This window comes from Ips typographus, linkage group LG6, assembly GCF_016097725.1.
Source record: "Ips typographus isolate SLU linkage group LG6, UJ_Ityp_2.0, whole genome shotgun sequence".
Taxonomy (NCBI): Eukaryota; Metazoa; Arthropoda; class Insecta; order Coleoptera; family Curculionidae; genus Ips; species Ips typographus.
Window position 1 is genome coordinate 7,173,091 of NC_138427.1, and position 22,611 is coordinate 7,195,701.

Below are 22,611 nucleotides of genomic sequence, written 5' to 3' on the forward strand. Positions count from 1 at the left end.
AAAAGTCGGCCTCCCGCGCCGGAGCTTTACCCTTTTACGTAACTTCGATAAAAACTTAATTGTTACTTTAATCCACAGAGGCCTGGATTCGTCACGTTCAGCCAACAGACCAAAATCCGCCAGTGGAAGAATTAAGGTTTTCCACCGAATTAATTCGCGCTTTTTAGTGGCCAACCAGCTTAAATCCGGTTTCATTTCCCCATCTAGTTAGCCATCTGAATAATTATATAACTTCACATAAACCAACTCTTCTTCAAAAGGTGGAAGTTTCATTCAAACCAACTCGAATTACTCGTATAGTCTAGTATACTAAAATGTAAAAAAGTGGATAGTAAAATACGATAGACTATTCCCAAATAAGAATCACACCTAGATAGAGTCATATAGTCCGCTCAGATACAAAATGGGACTGGTTTCCCTATTCGAGACGTCTCTTGGAACAATGTTGTTTCCCCTGGTAATCAAGTAATACGAGCCACTAAATTTACATTGAATGAGCCCTATTTTTGCGCTTTTATGGAAGAGGTGTCTCCCGTGAAGATATCTTTGTGCAAATGTTTTGTTTTTTAACATAAAACTTGTGGCGATTTGTTACAAGAATCGTTCTCATCTCTATAACGTTTGAATAAAATGTAAGCTATAGCTTTGTAGGTAGGGCGATTTGAATGAAACCCAATAAAAATTAGAGAATTGTGTTTGATACAATTTTCTTTGTGAGTTGCACTACAAATCACCTCAAATTATGAAAAAATGTAGCAGTAATACGTTACAACAAAATGAGTTTTCAAAGTGTCACTACGTCAAGAGTTTATAGTAGTTTAGCGTTTTCAATAAAAGGATAACCTACATTTGGATACACGTACAGTAAATAAATAGTAGTGCAGCTAATTGGGATGATTGTAAAGACATTTCCGGTATTTCTACGATACTGACTTAACCTAACCATATATCCAATCAACCATCATCAATGTAAAATGTATGACAAAACGTGATAATAGTTCATTTGGCGTGATTTCGATAATTGCACACAGGAAGAAAGAGGCGGTAATCCAAAGGAGTTCTCGTTAAGTTTCCTCCACTGTCACGTGACTTCCCAACTATCTTCAGACTGCAATTTCAAAATTCTGGAGTTTCCCGGTCATATCATTAATTTAAACTTGAAATCGATTATGTACGAACAATGCAACTACGATAAAAGGAAATATCAGCATCATTGCAGGAAACAGTGATTTAGACTTTCAGTAATGTTCCTTAGCACTCCTCCGCTCTCCGAACGAGGAGACAATCAAGAAAACAGCGAGATAAGCTAACGATGTAAATTAAGGGCGCAGTGACTGATGGTCATTTCGAAGAGATTAATTAATTAATCATTCCAGGGAACGATTCCAGTAATGAAAAGTGTTCCAGAGGCGTACCAGCTTTTTTAAAATTTAAAAACTCCAAAATCAAATTCTTGCATGAAATATTAAGCTGCAATGTATCACTTTAGGTGGCTTGATCTAATCACGTAATATGTGAGTGTCTCTTGTTAGATTTAATGATCCGCCACTGGACGAAGATATAGGTAGGTACCCCAGAAGATAAGCCAATGGCAGAACCCAACAACATGTTCATTTCGCTGTTCCGACTCGAGAAATATTAATTGTTCAATACTGAAAACATGAAACGTCGTTGGTGCTAATAAATCGCTGCTTTAATGTGGTATAATGTAATTGGATATAAGGGGTAACAAGAAAGAATTACCTTAATTTTTAGTCGCGGTGAGCTTTAATGGAAGAATTCAATTTGTTCGGTGCCTTTTTAATGGACAGACATCGCAAAGCCCGCAATGGCTTTGTTAAAAATGTGCACCACTTAATTGAGCAATTGGAACTCTTTCATGAAATCGGTCAGTCGAACCACATCTTCGTAGGTAATAGCATTGTAAAGGGACACTCTAATACCACCCACTAATTTGTGGCCCTTTAGCTGAAACATCTTCCTTTCTTCAGCTTGTTTAAGAAACTTTTCTTCAAGGGTTTCATCCCCGTTTTTAATACGAAAGGGTATGTTGGTTTTACTGCGGTTTTCGTTAGGAATGTTGTTCTGGAAGAAACCATTGGATTTTGCGATAGTTTTGTACAGGAGATTGCTTTTTCTTTTGGATTCTTCTTCCATGGCCTCGACTCCACCCTGTTTCTTAATCCATTTGAGAACTTTACCGAAAAGGTAAACTCTGGAAGAAATGTTTGTTTTAACAATACTAAGTTACTGATGTGTATGTTATACGTTCTAATTAACAGTAATGATATACAACGTTCTCTCTAAACAAACTGTGTTTTTGTAATTTTGTGGAAACTTATCAACTTTCAATATAACCCGGTTAGATTCTGTATGGTCTATTTTGTAAAAACAGGTTTGTGTTTGCCAAATCTTGGTAAAGTCTAAAAATGTTGTTGCTTTTTGCAAGATAGCATATATTTTACTAATAATATTAGGATTTCTTACACACACTCTCGAGTGTAAAAATCTGCAGATAACTACCTAATTGGTGTTTTCAATGGAACAAGAGCACCACTACCAGTTTTTTTCAGTCTAAACAATGACTTATGAGTTTTGTTAAATCCACAGGATAATAGTACAACAATTGCGTAAAGCATAGTACTTACGGAAAAATTGGAGGAGTATTTAAAATTGAGTTGTAATCCGAGTTCAGCTTGAAATTTAGGATCGAAGGACAAATATCTAGTTGCTTCCCTAGTAAATCTTCTCTGATTATCACAATTCCTAGACCTGCAGTCCCTAGATTCTTTTGGACGGCTGCTATTATTACTCCAAACTGCAAAATTATTATCAAAACATCAGTCATCAAAGGGGATTGATTTGCCTGACCTTGGACACGTCAAATTTTCTTGTCATAAGATTGGAAGACATATCAGCCACTATAGGTATTCCTTTAGTATCCGGTATAAAAGGATACTCAATGCCTAAAAACAATTTGATGTATTGTTCTATTAAAATAAACCAATTTGACAACCTTGAATAGTTTCATTATCGCAGTAGTAAACGTAGGAGGCATTTGGGGACAGTTTCCAACTTTTCTCTTCGGGGATAACCCCGGCTGGATTGGGTTCTGGAAACACTAAATTCACTTGACCGTATTTTTTAGCTTCATTTGCTGCAATTTTAGACCAAATTCCTGCAACAGCATAGTCTGCCACTCCATTAGTACTCATTAAGTTTAAAGGCACTGCCGCAAATAAACCTTGGCCTCCACCATGTAACAGTAGAATTTTGTAGTTTTCTGGTACGCTTCTACGAAAAGACTGGTTTAAATTTGGTTGTTAAATATTAGAACGTGACTTACAGCAGTTCTTTAAGATCATTCTGAGCTTCCTGGTTTATTCTGGCATAAGCCTCAGAACGATGACTTAGCTCTGTTACGCTAAACTCTAGATCTTGATAGGAAAGAAATTCTTCTTTGGCTTCTCTCAGTACCTGGAGATTACCTTTTATTTACTAAAAGTGGTGCAAGTGGATTATTTGTTACCTCTTCAGGGATTTTTCCAGGACCAGCTCCAAAATTGATCGGTTTTATTGCAGACATTTTCACTACACTCTTCTGACGGCTGTAAGATTGGTAATAGAAAAATATGAATTAGAAGGCGACAACCACTGCCGGGAGTTAAAACGAAGTAATTTCGTTATTATTAAATTTAGAAGAGCGACAAAATTAATTTCAGCCGCAGGGTATCTAACGTTATTTCTGGATTGGGAAATGCGGTTTTGAGGGGCTTATATCTAATCTTCAGCAGCCTAAATAGTACATAACGCAGTCTTCCCTGATTAAATCCGGCGTGGGAAATTGTCGGGTGCTCGAGGTAAGCAAACCCTAGCAATGCGAGTGATTTAAATAATAAATCTGGCTTTAATAGTTTTATCAACTGTTTTGAATATTTTAAGTTTAAATAGTGAAGTAGTAGTTCATGTTCTTACAGTGGAGGTGTATTCAAATTAATGAAAAGGAAAACTATAAAAAAAAGGAAAAAATAGATTGTAATTCTTTTAGCTCCTTATGATGGGTGTCTATACACTCAAAACATGTCGAACGCCCCTCTTTAATTACAGATTGAATAAACTTGTTGTGGAGAAGGCTTTGTGTTTTCTTTTTCATTAATTTTAAATTTAGTTATCAGTAAAGCAGTACCACAAAACTAATATTAAATACATATTGTGTGACCAGACCTTAATGAAAAACAAAATACAAGAGACTTTTCTTTGAATATCAAGATTTGTCATTAACTATGTTAATCAGCCAACCAAACAAATTGCTTTCGATTTGACCATATTAGAAAGACAAGATATTTTGCATTTTGGCATTTGCATGTATTAAAATTAAGGAAGATTACATCGGACATTGGTTATGTTGGTATTAATCATGAAAATCCCCCAACATTACATTGGGATCCTATTGAAATTAATTACAGGCAATCCTTTCACAACAGCATCGGATACCTGAAATTATGCAAAGTCTACCAGGCAACATTATTTCGATAAAATACGAAACAAGTTAACGTGTTGCTCAAACAAAGTTAGGGGGCCTGTTAATTTATTATGGATGTAACCGAAATTTGATTGAGCAACTAAATGGCTGGGCGGAGGAGTTTTTTTTAATAACCCAATTATTTTTTTCTGCCTCATGCTAATAAAACTGTTCTAAACAACGCTATAATTCATTATTTATTACCTATAATTTTCCTTTGGATCATGATAATACCAGGTGATTTTGCTATTGGGAAATATTAAAAATACATCAAGGAATATTGCCTATTTTCACCACATTATCCTGGAAGTACGTTTTATATACAAATTGTCTGAAAATCAATGTTTTACCATACGGAGATTTTCCCAGATCTCCTTAGTATTTTTTAACTAATTTACATGTATTTACAAATTTACTTTAGTTACTTTCATCTTGTTGTGTTCTTTTTTGTGTGTTCTTTCATTAATTTGAGGTTAATAATCAATTTTAATAAATAAAACACACTTGACAACGTTGCAATCGTGCGATGTATTATTGGAGCACGCTTTGTTATCTACATACCAAAACTATAATACAGCTACTATATTAATTATTGTTAAAGTCTGCATTAGGATTTAAATGAACACATCTTAAACTAATATTAATTTAAATTCAATGTTTAGCACTTACTTTAATGATTTATTCGAAACGACACTTAATAGTACTTTCTCCAATCAACGTACAATGACTCGGTACCGGAATTAATCAGTTTTATCGTTGATTTAATATGTCTTAGGTTAGGCAATGTTGCCAAATTACCGCAATGTTTTTCCTGCTTTTATTAACTTGTTATAACTTGGTAAAGTCGAAAGAATCTTAGTCACTACAGGTAAGTAAACCAGGTGAAAGGACTCAACATGGCTTTTCTTTGCTCTTGGACGTTCTTAGCTTACAAATTGGAATTGTAAGAATTTTGATTATTTCAGTTTAATGAAAAACTCCATTTTTTGAAGAATTTTTCAGTCCGGTCCTAAAAAAAATTATTCAATTCACAGCCAGAGCTGTCAGAATGACAGTTGAACTTCCATTTGGCGCCATTTTTACCAGGAATAAGTTTAACCGTACGGCCGCTAGAAGGCGTTGAATATTACCGTTATTTTGAAAGTTGAGTGGGTTTTCTTCCATTTACAGTTTAATGAAGACCACCTTGATCCATCCATCCTGGTCTTCATTAAACTGGGGTCAAACCATGGGTTTGATTGAATTCTGGGCCCTACTTCTTGAAAGCAGGAAACGGATTCTTCAAGTCAAGTGTTTATAGATTGTGACAGGAGTAGTTGATAATAACAGCTTTCTGTCACATTCTACAGACTTTTCTCTTGATATATCTTTTCACAAGTTTTAAGAATACGCTCCTTGAGTACAACAAACCCTTGAAACGAGGATAGGAAATTATCAAGATAAAAGTCTGCAGAATGTGACAGAAACAGGCCATTGTCAGCTGCTTCTGTCACATTCTATCAACACTTCTCTTGAGAACGCCATTTCCTGGTTTTAAGAATTAGGACCCTGCAATGGATGGATGGATTCTCTGTAGAAGAATAGAAAGGAAATTTCTTTCCTTGTCTCCCTTTAACTTACTTTTCTTTTTGTAAGTCTGTCTTGTTTAAATCTCTATTTCTATCTCTATCAAGTTACATACACATATACATCTACTGGTGTCTTTGAAATCAACTAATAAGTCAAAAATAAATTTATTTTATTAACAGATTTTTTCACGTCGAGTTATCAAAATGAAATACGTTTATCCTCTCTGTGGTTTATCCCATCAGACAAAGTCATTTCGAAAATAAATTCCCGACATCCTGGACAACTTATTGCGGGCCAAAAACCTCCGAAAAACAAACCCACACCTATCCGAAAAAACAGAACCACAACTGTTCTCAAGAAGATTTCTTAATTTATGGCCCTTACGGGGTCCATAATCCCCTAGTGCGATGCCGTTCATATATACGGGACAGCAAAAAAAGTATATTTATGGGGCGATAACGCGTAAGATACGGCAATCGGTTCGGTTTTAGACGACGGCCAGATTGATGTGTTTAACAATTTTTATTGGGGTAAACCATGAAAAAGATTTTATAACTAACAGAAAAGAGAGGATGGTTTGCCAGTTAATAGGCGTATCGGTAATATAAAAATAAAACGTTGTAGACTCTTTTTATTTATACGGTTGTTGGTTTAGAATTTATTACATGACCGCGTCTACGAGAATATCGCGCTTATTTATGTCCGCACTGTATGTAACTACCCGAGAACACGCTAATTAAATTGTTAATAGTGTAGGATGATCCCGGTGATTCTTATGAGACTAATCGACTGATTTAGTGCTAATCGTAAATCATCTCCTCGGATGGCCGTAGTAACTATTTTGTTAAAGATTTTCTTTCCCAGTAAGTCGTCATTAGGCAACAGTCATCAACGACAGGTTCACATAAAGTGTCTAAATTGTATTCAGTTTTATTTTTAGATTTATGACTTATGATGGTAATAAATCGGCAAGTTTAACATCCAAATGATAATTAGTATTACATTTCTGGAGTCGACAATGTGGTCAATGACCAAAATTATTAAAAAGCAACCATAAAAGAAATATTTATGTCAGTTGAAGGTTCAGTTCAGTTAAAGACTAGTTTATAAAACAAAATTTAATTTTAGTAATAGTATTAATATTAGTACTAATAGATTCAATGCTTGTGGCCGAAGGAGTTTTACTTAATTTTAGTCTTCTTCTTCTTATTCATATTTAAGATCGCGCGATCTGTTAGTTTTGCTCTGGTGTTCCTCTGGATCAGTTCCTGGGAGGTGGATTGCCAGCTGTCCTTCCATCTCTTAGTTGGTCTTCCGGGTGCTCTTTTCCCTGTTGGTTTCCCTTCAAGTGCGATGCGTGGCAGTCTTCCCTCTTCCATTCTTCGCACGTGAGCTTAACAATATCTTTTTCTTTGTCTCCCCCATATTACGATGTCTTGCACCCCACATTGTTCCCTAAGTTATGGAAAATCGACAAAGTAGTTTTGAATTGCTTTTTGTCTTGGCCCTGGTCTTCCAAACAAAGCAGTCTGCTCAAACTATTCAGAAGTTTCCATTTTTTATTGGAAACTAATACATTTTCTTTTGCTTCAGATTTGCAATAGCAGTTTTTCTATATGAAGGTTAACTTGGAATAGTTACTCCACTTTGCAAAGAGGGCGATTTGAGAGTTACAGAGTTATTATGGGAGTGTCTCACTATTTTTAAGCTTTTAGAAAAAAAAAAAAACAGTCAGTCCAATTAAATTGTGGTAATGGAGTGTTTCCTGATCTTACTAGGGCATTTGACTATATGTAAATAAAACATTTATTTGGAAAAAAGGTTAACAGGTGAATACAGTCCTTCTTTGAGGATAATTTGGAATAGAGTAACTGAAAATACATGACACTTCAATATTGAAACTTTCCCTTCTTTACAAAGTCAAAATATCCTATTTGAATTCAACGTTTCTGTTTCTGGTTACCATCATCAACTTTCATTTAATGGATTTTTACATTTTCGAATAGAAGTTTTTTCTAATTACTGTAATAACAAAAATTATATTTTTCTCGTTGATGAGATATTTTTTTGAGATTTTCTTGTTTAAAGTAATCTACGTTTCTGTTTTTGAAAACCTTCATCAACTTAATTTTTTACTACAACCCTATATTTTACCAGATTCTGAATGTACTATTTGTTTTTATTTAAATGATATCAACTTTCACTAGTTTGTTTGAATTTTAGGTTAGAATTAAAAATAAAAACTTTACTTACACATGAATTTGTGGTACCCTATATTTTAAAATTTAATTTTGCTTTGCTAAATAAAAATGCTATTTTGAGTAGGGCATTTTCTCAGATCAAAGACAATGTGACATTCCTTGTTTCCCTTCACTTTTCCCGTAATTTCTAAATTTAAATTTTGACTAAAATTCGTTGATTTTCTTTGTTAATCCTAGTATTAGTTGCAACTTAAGCGATGCTTTTACCCCATCTGGCTTTCCATGTTAAACGTCTAATAATGAAGCACGTAAGTTTCTGACATTTTATTCATCCTATACTAAGCTTCGGTTAAGCGTTAGGAAGTGCAAAGTTTCTAACGTCATATCGTTATAATCTACTAAACTTTAATAATTATGAGATTATTCTAAGTTAGGAAATTTTAAGTCATCAATAAAGTGTTATTTATCCATCTCTGTTTGATTACTTTGGCTTGCTTTTTTGATGTAAATTTTTATATTTTTAAGAACTACACTTTCTTTAAATAGCTCTGAATAAAATTAAACTCGTCTTTTTTGGAATGTTCTAAACGATTTAAGACAGTTTGAAAATAAACCCTGCTTAAATGCTTGTATATAATTTAAATTGGATTTCTCGCTCGCCGTTTGAAAGTAAAAGTTTCTCAACTTTTTATAGGCTTTTAAACAGGTTTTAGATTAAAGACAAATTTCCAAAAGCGGCAACAGAATTTAAACTCTGATAAGTCGTTTAAGGGATTTTAGGGCGGTAGAAAAACGTTATTTCATCACTGTGTCAGCTTAAACGCGAAGTCGGGGAAAGCTTTTGTGACATGCTCGAGAGAATCTTCAGAAAGCGATTAGACGGGTTATTCTTGCCGGTTCCAATTTCACGTCGCATTGCACATTCGCTTTGTGGCCCCTTTTAATACGTCCCTTAAAAGGACCCCCGAGCAGCCCGGATTATCTTTTCGAATATTGGATATGAATTTCGGGCTCGGTCATGGGTGAAACAGCACTTCCTGGCCAAGAACGCGGTAATGCAAAAATGCTACTTGTTGCACGGATCTAACAATAGGCACTTTCTCATCTCGGTATCTTCTCAAAACTGAGATGGCCCATCATAGGATAAGTATAAAGTGTCCCGCTGAAAACCAGATTAAAGGGCCAAAGCCCAATTTCCATCATCTATCAGAGTTAGCCAGGTCGCCCGTCTCCCACGGGAACACTGAGACGGATAAACGGGAAAAGCTGGCCAGAATTTATTGCCCGGAGAAATCTTGGCAATTAAATCAGTAAATATCCTTTTCCGAGTGCCTGGATTTAGTCAGGTCGGACTGAAAGTTGCAGGAAATGATCTGCCGCTCTACTTCCTGCTTGGAACTTCTAAATCGCTTCCTTTGAGATTCGCTATTACTGTATCTCCTCTATTTTCGGTTGATCTTTACGAAAAAGTCATAACTAAGTAATCATTTTAGTGAATCAAGTTTAATTTTTGCTGCTACTAATAGTTGAGCGAAGTAAGTTATCATATTTATAGCTTCTAAGTTTTAATATTACTACTTTCGTTTGTAAATATTATTTTTAATTAGTAATCATGTGGAATAGCTTGCATAAGTAAAGGTTAACAATATGAAATTGAAAATAAATGTTTTTCTCTATTTTTCATTAACTAACGCACTTGGCAAATAGTAAGAAGCTCTTGGAGCTGTCACAGAGGAAGCTAATTCGGAAAATTACTATCTTGAAGAAGACCATATAGCCATGCCCAGAGGCACTATGTCAAAAATTTCATAGGAATATTCGTTTTATTTAAGATGCAATAAAATGAGTAGGTATAAACTAATTGTTTTTTATAACTCTCGAGTTTAGAGAAGTTTCTAAAACTGGCTACACCAGTAATCTGCGTAAATCTTTACTAAAGAAAAAGTTGTTAATAAAATGTCAATAATCACTAGCATTACAGGATTGTTTCAATTGTTATCAGTACCCTGTATTTCCTTAATGACGCAATGTTTGAAACTAGTTTATGTAGCAAAGTAGACTTTGATTATTAAAATAAAACAGACTTGGTTTTTTGATCATCCTGTAAATGTTACGTCGCTAGGATGAGTTGAAAGAGCAGTTCAAGAATTCAAGACGAACATTTTAAGCTTTTTACAGTCGCTATAATTTTCAAATAAGAAGTAATAACAGTCTTCAACATCTCGGAAATGGTTAGAATTATGGACATTCTGCACAGTGACCAAAAATTTTGAATATGACTTTTTGTACCCAGTGGACTAGGCATACACTTACTTAGAACCGAGTAAACGCGGTCACAACTGGCAGAAAGTTACTTTCAAATTAAACAGTTTTCAATTATCACAAAGTGAAAGAGCAGTTCAAAACAAACATTTTGAGCATTTTACAGTCGCTGAAGCCCCTAAAATACAAAATTGGCAAAATTTTCTTGCATTTTCCAAAAAAAGAAGAAAAAACGAGTCGAATATCTCAGAAACGCTTAAGAATTACGAAAATTTCGCAAGACACCATAAATGTTTAAAATGCAGCTGCTAAATTCGAGAATTTACCGTCATTTCAGACTGTGACTTTTTTCAACTGTATTCTATACAGTCTGAACCACACTTAACTTAAGCTTGGCTTAAAGTACGACGGTGCAAATGGGTGTTAAAGAAACTGTCTAACCGTCGTATGTACCGAACGTATTTAAGCAGTTTTAGGTTAATTGTTTGATAAATAAATTAATTAATGAATTTATTTGGAGGCTATGGTGCTTATCAACTCTTTATTAATAGGATAATAATACTCTTCTAATTTACAGAAAAAAAACATATTTTATTGTTCAAAAATGTTCAATTATAAAATTTTAATTTTCTCGATGCTCAGCTTTTAAGACACTCTGTATTATGAATGTGAAATAAATATCTTAAAAACTGGAAAAATCATAAAAATAAAATATATTTAGTCACGTGACTGTTACAATTGATTTGGTACTGCCATGTAACTATAATATACCATAATATTGTATCCGATTATTTAATTAAAAGTTGTGTTTACAACTTCATGGAATCAAATTGGACAGATGTGTCATTAGATGTTAGTTTAAGACGTTGGTTATATTACGTCACAGTTGTGAGAACTGTCAATATTAGCTTAAAAGTGCCACGAAGCCATAACTTATCATAATAGTGTATAATTTTGATGTAACACTTTAAGTGATATTTACAACTCCCTAGATCTAAGTTTCACGGATGCAACCTTTGGGCACAACATACCACATTGTTTTTAGTCACGTGACAGCTGTCACAACTCTCGAAATTGACTTGGTCCTGCCATAAAACAATAAAATACCAAAATAGCGTATACAAGTTGTATTTACAGCTCCATGGATCTATGTTTGACAGTTGCAACATTTGGTGACAGTCTAGGACATTGTCTTTAGTCACCAGAGAGCTGCCACCTTTGGTTACAGTATACGACATTGTTTTTAGTCACTTGGCAGCTGTCACAACTGTCAAAATGACTTGGCATTGCCATGAAACTATAAAGTACCAAAGTAGTATGTTTGTTTAGTAAATTGTATTTAGAGTTCTATGGAGGCAAATTTGATAGATTTAATGACACTATTTTCCAGTTTGACCAGTTTAGGACGTTGGTTGTGTCACATCACAGTTCTCAGAACTGTCAAAATTAACCTAGTAGTTCTATAAAGCTATAAATTATCATAAATGTGTGTCATTTTGAGAATTTCTGCAATTTTCGACTAATCGTCCGGACGGAAATGACGGAATGACATTTTTTATTGGTACATTTGCAACAAAGGATTTATTTTAAACTTCAAGTAATAAGTTAAACGATATTTAAATTTTAATGAACAATGGACATTATTGAGATTTTGCATATTTTTCCTGACCGTTCCGCTAAAAAGTTGGGATACATATAACCTTTCATAGAAAAGTAACGTATTCGGACCAATCCTAAAATAAAATACCAAAATAGCTTATACAAGTTGTATTTACAGTTCCATGGATCTAAGTTTGACAACAAGTAAATACGCTATACAATTTTTCTGACTTTCTCTTTGTGGGTACATTTTTGCTCCACCCATAATTGTCATTGAAAGCCCCGTTCTAAACCATAAACTTGTTTCCTCAAACCATTTCCTTTGTGATAGGAAAAATTAAGAGTCTAAATAGAGTTAGGTTAGGTTAGGTATGTGGCAGCCAATTTAAATTTTGTTTTTAAACTGTGGTATTTGATGGTAGTTATTTTATTTTTAACATCTAAATTTACTAAAGTTTAAGTGTCGTTTGACTAACTTTCCCATCCAACTAAATGAGAAAGTGAATTAAACAACAATACAGAGAATGTATAAAAAATAACTTAACGCGTCAAATGACATTCTATCTCGTTGTTAAATAATAGTTTAGGAGGTCGTAAATCGAGAAAACGCCGGGTCGTAAACGACTAAACTAAACTCTCGACTACAGTTCGGACTTTAATAACAATTTTATTAGAGAAAGAAAACGCATTTAGTCACGACCGCATATTTTCCTACGGTTCAAGTAGACGTTCGACGTACCATCCACCTACTACAATATATATTAAGCCCCGGCACTTGACACTTTATTGTTGTTCTTGATCTTCAAGCTGTCATCTTCAAACTGCTATAAAAACAACTAAATTACGTTTCACTTCTCTTCAAACGCAATTAGAAACACCGTTAAGCCTCGTTAAGTCGCCATGGTAACGGGTTTTGCTCTTCCAAGTTTCGCACCTCGGGGAAATCGTATAGTTTTCCCTAGAAAAATCATTGCCACGAAAATAATCAAAACAATAAGACCGTTTTAGGAAACAGTGTTATTTCGGTCGTGTTCAAGTTCCGCAGCCTTAATTAATTGTTTACAACCCTTCAAGGAAGAAGGATGGCCCCATAAAACTGGCGCGCTTTTAATGTTACCCTATAAATAAGCCCCCGAAACAACTGTCAAACGGAATAAACGACCCCCGAGCTCGAATTTCGGCTATTCCAGTTGATTTCCACGGAATGATCCGGCTGCCCCTTCACTCCCTTTGCGAGATCCGTGAGTGGCATAGTTTGAATTGCAAACATGCATTATATATGTAAACTGTAATTCGTCCCCCCTAATGTCATCGGGGAGTATGTCCCATTGTTTGCCTTCATTCGGAAAGGAAAACACGTCCTAGGATTGTTAATCAATGTATTATGATGGTCGGAATCTCCCCCACTATGTGCAATTTCACGTTGAGTGTGTTCAAAACATACTAAACGTAATTACCCTTCAATATCATAATTACCAGTACAAATTAGGGGGGATATAAGAGTGTCCTTAATTCCATTAATTTTGTTTTGTTTTGACTGGCGAATTTTGCACCTAAACTGTCATATTCAAATTCCAATCTTAGTTGGCTTTACATATAGTGTTTTTCATGTGTCGATATTAAGATTTTCTTTGATATTTTGCCGGCTTGGGCGTTTTTTCCAGTGATTTAAAAAGCTTTGTCTTTGTTGAACCAGACATCCAACGAGGTGCGTTTCTGGTTAAAATGTCAGACCTCTAACTTGAGGCATTCCTGAGATATTAAAGAAAAACAACGAAAAACTAGAGTCAACTTTAACTACTTCTAGCGACCAAAACAGTACAACTTAGCCCTACCCGCTCAACGTCACGTGATAGTCCCATTCATTAGCTTTCTTTTGTCATATGGTGTATACCGAATGTTTCAAATTATGGACAATTTTTTGCGAAATTACACAAAATTTTGACTCAAATTTGGGATTTTTGGGCCTATTATACAGGGTGGTCTAGTTTTTAATGTCTATAATTCAGCATTCGATAGCCCATCAAAAAATAAGTTGACATGCATTACGTCATTTTCCTGAAAAATGCTTTTTAAGGAAAATTCAGTCCTTCATATTTCAGTTTAAAAAATCGGTTTTTTGTCATAACTGTCGGACCGTTGGAGTAATTTTGATCAAATTTGGAACAAAGACTTATGAAATTAATGACTCATTACGTGATGTTAATGACGTTTGTCAAAATTCTCCAGTAGATACAGGAAGATTGTTTTAATTTTTCTCTACGTCACTAGATCATAAAAAAATACAGTTTCTTATAATTTTCTTGTTCAAGTTTAAAAAGAAAATATCTCTTATAAAATTCTGATTTGTTTATGAAATAATTGAGTTATTATGTTCAAAGACTTAAAACCAACCCAACTCAACCTAAAAATTGTCTCGGTAACGTTGAAAATTTACTTAAAAAATGCCTTTGTAGGCAGTTTTAATAGTTTCCAAACAAATTGAATACTTTAGTCTTGAAAATTGACTTGCGAAGCTTAAAAACTGTCTTTGTAGTCAGTCGTCACAGTTTTCATATAAATTAAAAGACTTATTGAAAATTGACTTGTAGACATTAAAAACTCGTTTTTTAAAATTCTGGACTAAAAATTCACATATTTAAACATTGAAAATTGACTTGGACACCAAAAAAAGATACTCTGAACCAATGAAAAGTGACATTAGAAGCTTAAAATTTGCATTTGAAGTAAGTTTTCGTAATATGAAACCAAATTTCAAAATTTTAGTCTTGAAAATACATTTCTTTCTTCTTTTCATTTTCTTAAAACTCTTGGTTATTTTTAGTGCTTTAAAAATGCTTTTAGCTTGGAAAATCGAGTTTCAAGACTATCTTCTCTATCTTCTAGTATACTTTAAAAAACGATTTTCAAATTTTCAATAAAAAAAAAAATTTTGGAACTAAATGTTACGACTTAAAAACTAAATGCTTCGACTTAAAAACTAATTTTATGAAATGAATTAGTCCAAAAAAATAAATTTGGACAGTTTCCAGTGTTTAATTGAATTCTAAACTGGTTTCAGCCTAGAAAATTGAGTTGTATATCAATTAAAGTCCTGAAAAAAAACTTTTGGACTATCTTTAGTCTTACTAAAGTCATTTGTAGCATTAAAAGAATTCTTATTGCTGAAATCCATTTTCAAACACTTGACAATGGATTGCAGTCTGAAAAAACGGATTATAACCTTATTTTTAGTAGTAAATAACAAGTTTTTAGACTATTCAGTACAAATTTCTTGAAACAACAACAAAAGTCTTGAATGATCAGTTTGGCACTACTTATAGTCTAAAAAATTAAACGCTAGTCAAAATTAGTCCAAAAATCCTGTTTTTTTGACTATTTTCAGTGTCAAAAATTAACTTGTAAACCTCCCAGGTGACCAAATTTGAATCCTCTCATTTTTTTTGAGTTTTAAAACGTAATAACCTGATTATCTCGCAAATAGAATTTTGAATCAAAATTTTACAAGAGATACTTCTTCGAAATTTTGACTGTATTTTCTTTAGGAAGCATTTTTCAGGAAAATGATATAATACATGTGCGCTAATTTTTTGATGGGCTATCGAATGGTGTTTTTTTAATATATTTTTTAAATATGTGGTTCAGATGACACATTGTCCAATTACGAACGTGGAGTTTTTTCTGAACATTCACGAATTTAAAAATTCGTTAAAATTTCGATCTCGCTCAGTTCACATGTAATAGAAAAGAAACGACAATTATTACGTCACTGCCACTAGCCCTGGGATGGACTTTAGTGGTCAAGTCAATGAATACAAAAATATAGCAGGAAGGAGCAATAGCAATCAAAGAGGGGGACAAAAATCGTTCAGTATGGCGGCCGAAAACTGTCAGAAAATCAGTGACGATAATCAGTCTGCTGTTGCCCAAAGTTTGCAAAAATTAACCTTTAACGGACCAAATATAAACAAAACTGTTTTACGACTAACTTCGGAAGTTTCATTCAATTGCGCAGAAGGCGAATGTGGGCGACAAAGATGGCGACTTCCGTCTCGGTCGCTTAATGCACAAACGGGGCATAAATATTTGCAACCTCCTGATTCTTTTTGCTCGAAGGGTCAAGTTAATTCATTATATCACACTTTATTCATTTTGAAAATTTAGTTGCAAAAGAGTGCCAAGAAAATGTATGTAGAGATATACAATTTTGTAGTCTTGTCCAAAGTATCTATCTGCAATATGTTAGTGAATCCAAACTATGACCAAATAAACTAAGTTTGATAAAACAAGGAGATCAAGATCGTTATGAATTTAGTAAGAAGAAGAAGTGCTCTACAACTTTTTACTCTGCAAACGAAATTCCTGGATAACTTTCCAGGTACGTGGTCATCTATTACAGAAAAAATCCAGATTCAAAACAATGGCATACCTGTGCAAGTCAAGGCAGGGTTCAATCTTCTAGTTCAAAGCGACCGAAATGAGCTTAAATCCATTTCGGGGGTTTAATTTAATTTAAATATTCTGAGGGGGATTTCCAGACTTAGTCCACAAAGAAAACCGAAACGGTTCAGAAGTTGTTTGGGCGTTTGCATCGAAATCGCCCTTTTTGCCGGTCGAACGGAGTCGGGGAGCGCGGCGAGCTTTTGTTAAGTCGTGTGTTAACTTTGAAAGTTTTAAACTCTCTGTGAGGTGGTTTTAACGGGAAAACCCCTAAAAGGAATTATCATTTAACGTTTATGAATTTTGCAGTTAGTCGTTTAGTAGTTTATACAGTTTTAATTAAGGTGCTTTAAATATGAAACAAAATAGTAACATTTTTTAATATTCCTGTTGTGCTTGACAATTTTAAAATTAGTAGAAATGAATTCAACAAAAACTATATTTTTCTCGGACTAGTTGCGTTTTGTAAAATTGATATTTATATTTAATAATTAATAGAATTAAAAAAAATCAGTTATCAGTGCTTGACCCAGCACAACAAACAAAATTTTTTAACGTACTTACTGATAAATTAGCAAACAAACCACTTGACAACTTGAGTGGAACATACAGGGTGAACTCCATAAGAAATTGCCTTCATCGCTGTTTAAATTAATGACATTTCAAAACACAACAGATAAGTTAACTTTAGCAAACCTTTTACCAATGATTGAGGCTATTAATGAGTTACTTTACTTACAGCATGCATACTTTACAGGCCAATATTTGTCCACAAGTAATGAAGTCATGTTCAAAAGCTCTAATGTAGTTGTTTTATGATCAAAGTAAAAATTAAGAAATACTGAATTTATTCAAAAGTTGTTACTTTAGATTGTCCCAATCAACAAAACTAATCAATTATCCTTGCAAAATCAAAAAAAAACACCTTTAACACTCACTCAAGTTTAGCTCAATCATCTGTTCACCATAACAAAATCAATAAGGATTAGGCCAATTTCGTAACACCTGACTGATTTTTTGCTTTTTGTCACATTATTTGCCCTGATAACAGAATCGAGTATTTATCTCAACAGCCACTGATATGTACTTAGTTTGTATAAAAGCGGTGCATTGGGCTCATAATATTTAACTAGTAATTATTGTGAAAGTACATGGATACACATTAAAAGTAAGTGTTTGAAATTTGATTAATTCATTAATGACTTTACTAATAAAACACACAATAGATTAATCTAACAGGCATGAAATTAGCAACAATCTCGTTGCTAACCATTCTCTTTGTTTGTACTAAAGTCCATGGAGGGGTTTTACAAGCCAAACCTTCCGAAGCTAGAGATGTGATTAGTTTGGATGGTTTGTGGTATTTTACCACAAATGCCAGTCGTGTGGCTACCATTGATGAGGTTGGTATACCACATAGCATTTATACTTTAAAAGTTTGAAATTTATTTTTTAAGGCTAGTGGATATGAAGAATTGAATTTAATGCCAGTACCATCAAGTTACAATGACATATCCACTAAATTGACTGTCAGAGAACATGCAGGGGCTGTATGGTATCAGAGGAGTTTCTACGTTCCGCAAGCATGGAGAGACAAGAAAATTTGGATACGGTTTGGTTCAGTTTGCTATAATGCCAGTGTGGTAATTACTGAACAATTTTAAGTTAACTTGGTTGGTTAACAGTTATTCCACAGACAATCAACGGACAAAAAGCTTTAACTCATGAAATTGGCCATTTACCTTTTGCTGGGGAGATTTCCGACTACGTCAAGGTTGGAGAGGAAAACGTCATTTTGGTGGAAGTTAATAATATATTAACTGATTATACTATTCCTCAAGGTTACTTAAGAACTCTTTTAAGGTAAGTTTTGTATGAAATTTTACAGATTACTCTTCATAAAATAAATTACAGTGGAAGAAAACACATTAGCTACTCTTTCGACTTTTTCAACTACGCAGGAATTGACAGACCTGTTTTACTCTACACAACTAACGAAGCCTACATTGATGACATTGATATTCGTACTCAACTAAATGGATCGGCTGGTGAGTTAACCACAATTATTCTATGACACAACTAGAAGCAAGGAATATTTAGCGTTGGTTACATACGACGTAACTATCGAGGGGCCTGTGGAAAACCTTATCCATGAAGTAAATATTCTCGATAAGAAAGGCAACTTAGTGGTGTCCAAAAATGCTATTGCTGGCACTGTATCAGTGGAAAACCCTCAACTTTGGTGGCCTTACTTAATGGACCCTAATCCTGGATATCTTTACACTTTAGAGGTTTGAGGATTTGAATCACATTGCAGGCAAATGAGTGACTTATTTTAGATAATAATAAAAAACAGTGAAAATGTTTTGGTAGACCACTACAAGCAACCTTTTGGTATTAGAGAATTAGCTTACGACAACACCTCATTCACAATTAATGGCAAAAGTATCTACATTAGAGGTGAGGAATTTTATGCTCAACTAGTTAACAAGTTTAATGTTTTTTGGTAACAAAAGGTTTTGGAAGACACGAGGATTCAGATATAAGAGGCAAAGGTCTTGACTTGCCTTTAATAGTTCGTGACTACAATTTGATTAAATGGATTGGAGCAAACTGTTACAGAACCTCACATTACCCTTACGCTGACGAAATTATGGATCTGGCAGATCAACAGGGAATTATGATTATTGATGAAGTTCCTGCAGTAGACACAGCGTAGGTAAAGGCGCCGCCACTGTCGCCATCTTTAAAATGATATGACCGGATTCAAGTTTGACAAATAACTCCATTTAAACTTCGTTATCAACCCTAACCACCTCTCTAAAATATTCGAATTCATTAAAATGAGGTCACGTCCCGAAGGAATATTGATCTAAGACTTTCCTGGGGGAATGCATCTTAAGAGACTTTAGACTACTTTAGAGTTTCAATAAGTTTTTTACTATTTATTGGCAAGTTTAGAAGTCAGAGACGTACGTTTTTTTAGGAATTATTATGATGGATTATTGGAGAACCACAAAAAATCACTTACCGAGTTATACAAAAGAGACAAGAACCGACCTTCGGTTGTTATGTGGTCCGTTGCTAATGAACCTGTTACTACCCAATATGAGTCTGAAGAATATTACAAGTTTGCATGTTAACTTTGTATTTTGTTTACAGACTGATAAATGCTTATACATTTACAGGCAAATAAGGGCTCATATTAAAAGTCTTGACACTTCTAGGCCAATCACCATTGCCAATGCTTACTCATACGATGTAGAATACTCTGTAAGTTCCTTTAGTGATTTTATAATTTGTGGTTGACTGTACAAATTTAGGGTCAATTTCTGGATATATTGGGAGTAAACCGTTACGAGGGTTGGTACAGTAACGTAGGTGAATTAGATGGAATTTATCCAAGAATTTTGGAATATGTCAGAGGATGGAATAAAATGCACAACAAACCTGTGCTTATTACTGAGTACGGTGCGGATTCTGAGGAAGGTCTCAGTTTGGTAAGTGATCATTAATATTTCAACTTAAAGTTAAATTATACAATTTAAAGCTTCCTTCGTACGTATGGTCGGAAGAATACCAAACCGACGTGATGGAGGAATATTTTCGAGCATTTGACGAATTAAGAGACGAAGGTTGGTTTATTGGGGAAATGATTTGGAATTTTGCTGACTTTAAAACTGATCAAGGTTAGTCTACCTGATTATCTATTTCATTAAAATGATAATCTATGAGGATTATTTTAGATATAAGAAGAGTAGGTGGTAACAAAAAAGGGTTGTTTACTCGGAATCGGCAACCGAAACAAGCAGCTTTTACTATGAGGAAAAGGTACTGGGAATTGGCGTATAAACTGGACAATGCAACAGTACCAGACGATTTGGATCCTTATATTGTCAATTTTCCTCAATCTACCACAGAAAAAGTTAAAGACGAGCTGTAGGCAGTTGAATAAATAATTATTGCAAAGAATGTTTTTCATTTTAAAGTTGTACTGGTGTAAATCTAGTTATGATTTAGTTTAGTATTGTTTTAAATTTAGTAGTAACAAAATCTTTATGTTACTAGAATTTACCGAAAAAACAAGAATTCATTACATTTATGATTGTGTGACTAAAACTGACCTTTGCAAGATATCGTAAGCAAGTTGATGGCGGGTACAAAGTGGTCCATTTGAAAACGTACTTCAACAAATTACAGAGTGGAACAGGATTTTTTGGCAAATTCCAAAAACACTTCAAGTTTGTTAGTCAGGTGACACATTTTTACGGAAAAAGCATCCTTGTGACATCCTATATATGAAAATTTCTATGGTTACCTTATTTTAGAGAAAAAAGGAACCATACTACATACTAAACTAAATAAGAGCCTCAAGAAAATCATGCCTTAAAAACTGTGATTAAACTACTTGCACGAGAAAAGCGAAATTTGTGAATATAGTTTATAATTATAGATTGTACAACTTCTAGCTTCTGACAATGGGTACTTATTTAATACAGGCTTCCTTATTTAAATAGAGGTGTAATACAATTTTGTGAAGAAGACTGTATGTTATTCACCTTCACCTACACTTTATAATTTTTTTTTTAACTTTAATAAATATACTTGATTTGGTGCAGGCAATCTAAAGACATAAACGTTCACATCTTTAGCTGGCCCGTCGTAAAGTGCTAATAGTCCCAAGCTCCCGGAGCGCTACCTGCCCGGATTACCCAAAGAAATATTGTTTCATTTCGTTTTATATTGCTTCGGGAATCAGGATTGTTTTGTTTTTCTAAGGAGAAAGTAGCGTATCAAGGGCGCCCAAGAGAATTCGCACCAACGCCTTTTGATTGGTGGCACCCGATAAACGTTTACGTTAAATCGGCTCTATCTCTCTTAGAAACGGGTTTCCTTTTTTTGGTTTATTCCATTTCCGAATGGCCGTAAAACATTTTTATGGGGCTACTGATTCAACTATACGACCCGGACGCCCGTAAAACTACAACGTATAGTACGCGACTTACCGTTTTTTTTCCGGTTGGTAAGTCGGCTTTTGCTCCGGGCGCTGAAAACTCGGGTTATTCCAGTAAACAAGCCGGATTTTAATTTGCAAAACTGGCGGCAAACTCAAGCATATTCGTCGTAAAATATAAATGAACTTGAACCGGAGCTGTGCGGCCCCATATTATGTATGTAGATATTTTCAAAACGGTCCCGAAAGCCTTTTGTTTATCCCCGATGGTTCGAGGCAATTTTCCAATTTGCATAAATAAACATATACATGCCGGCGGCTGTCTAAATTTTCCTTAAATATTATGATAATTTTAATAGTTTCCAAGTTACAGATGCTTAGAGTGGGTTTGGCAGGAAACTTTTGAAATTTTCTCAGTTGAGAGCCTGATTTCGGGAATATATTAGTTTGCGTCATTTAAATAAAATTGCTCTTAAATAGAACGCAGATTTGAGGAAAGTTTGGGGTAAACATTCAACAACTGCTGGTCTCACAGGAAAAATTTTGCGATATTACGTTTACTAAGCCTTTAGTAGAACTCACTCAACCTAAAATTAGGTGATGGAGCACTTGAAAGATAGACGTTGCAACATTGCCCAGCACTTAATTGAGCATAATTTCAGAACAGTGGAGGCTTTATGCAAAACAGAGGTAATAATATTCATCACATGCCGTTGCAATTAGGCTAAAACATTTAATATACCCATAATTATCGAGGGGCGAAATCGAACCCAGCTAACAGTAACATTTAAAATTTAAATGCGTTATTACGGATTCTGTATAGAGATTTTTTTTACAAATTGCCTAAAATTACCGTCATAACTAGAGCTGCTCCAGCCAGTTTAGCATACCAAAACAGCTGAAAAATACCGTCGATTTTTTGTTACTAAACGTATGTCAAAAGTTCACACGGAAATTTACATCTGGATACCGGCAACAAACGCATAAAACATTTAAATTATCCATATTCCCAAAAGCTTTCCAACATCCCTCAACACCGGAAGCGAGTTCGGATATAGATGCAA

At 34.3% G+C, this 22,611-nt stretch overlaps 2 protein-coding genes across 4 annotated transcripts; one reads left to right on the forward strand and one right to left on the reverse strand.

The window, feature by feature from the left end:
• Positions 1-1,675: 1,675 nt before the first annotated feature.
• LOC145731088 (phosphoserine aminotransferase-like) lies at positions 1,676-17,609 on the reverse strand. 3 transcript variants are annotated; one of them, XM_081982680.1, is made up of 7 exons: positions 17,532-17,609; positions 3,530-3,608; positions 3,347-3,477; positions 3,017-3,294; positions 2,872-2,966; positions 2,649-2,818; positions 1,676-2,215 (listed from the first exon to the last, which is right to left on the reverse strand). In XM_081982680.1, exons 2-7 carry the CDS (start codon positions 3,584-3,586, stop codon positions 1,855-1,857), a joined length of 1,092 nt encoding a protein of 363 aa, XP_081838806.1. In that variant the 5' UTR covers positions 3,587-3,608; positions 17,532-17,609; the 3' UTR covers positions 1,676-1,854. The 3 variants fall into 3 exon arrangements, with proteins under 3 accessions (XP_081838806.1, XP_081838804.1, XP_081838805.1); XM_081982678.1 differs by lacking the exon at positions 17,532-17,609 and adding an exon at positions 17,333-17,459; XM_081982679.1 differs by lacking the exon at positions 17,532-17,609 and adding an exon at positions 5,192-5,304.
• Positions 17,610-17,621: 12 nt separating this feature from the next.
• On the forward strand, positions 17,622-20,565 carry LOC145731086 (beta-glucuronidase-like). Its single transcript, XM_081982676.1, has 13 exons — positions 17,622-17,761; positions 17,820-17,996; positions 18,051-18,236; positions 18,290-18,456; positions 18,508-18,641; positions 18,694-18,884; positions 18,933-19,053; positions 19,110-19,308; positions 19,580-19,723; positions 19,782-19,866; positions 19,917-20,093; positions 20,144-20,282; positions 20,340-20,565. The coding sequence occupies exons 2-13, from the start codon at positions 17,835-17,837 to the stop codon at positions 20,534-20,536; spliced, it is 1,902 nt and encodes a 633-aa protein (XP_081838802.1). The 5' UTR covers positions 17,622-17,761; positions 17,820-17,834; the 3' UTR covers positions 20,537-20,565.
• Positions 20,566-22,611: the final 2,046 nt, after the last annotated feature.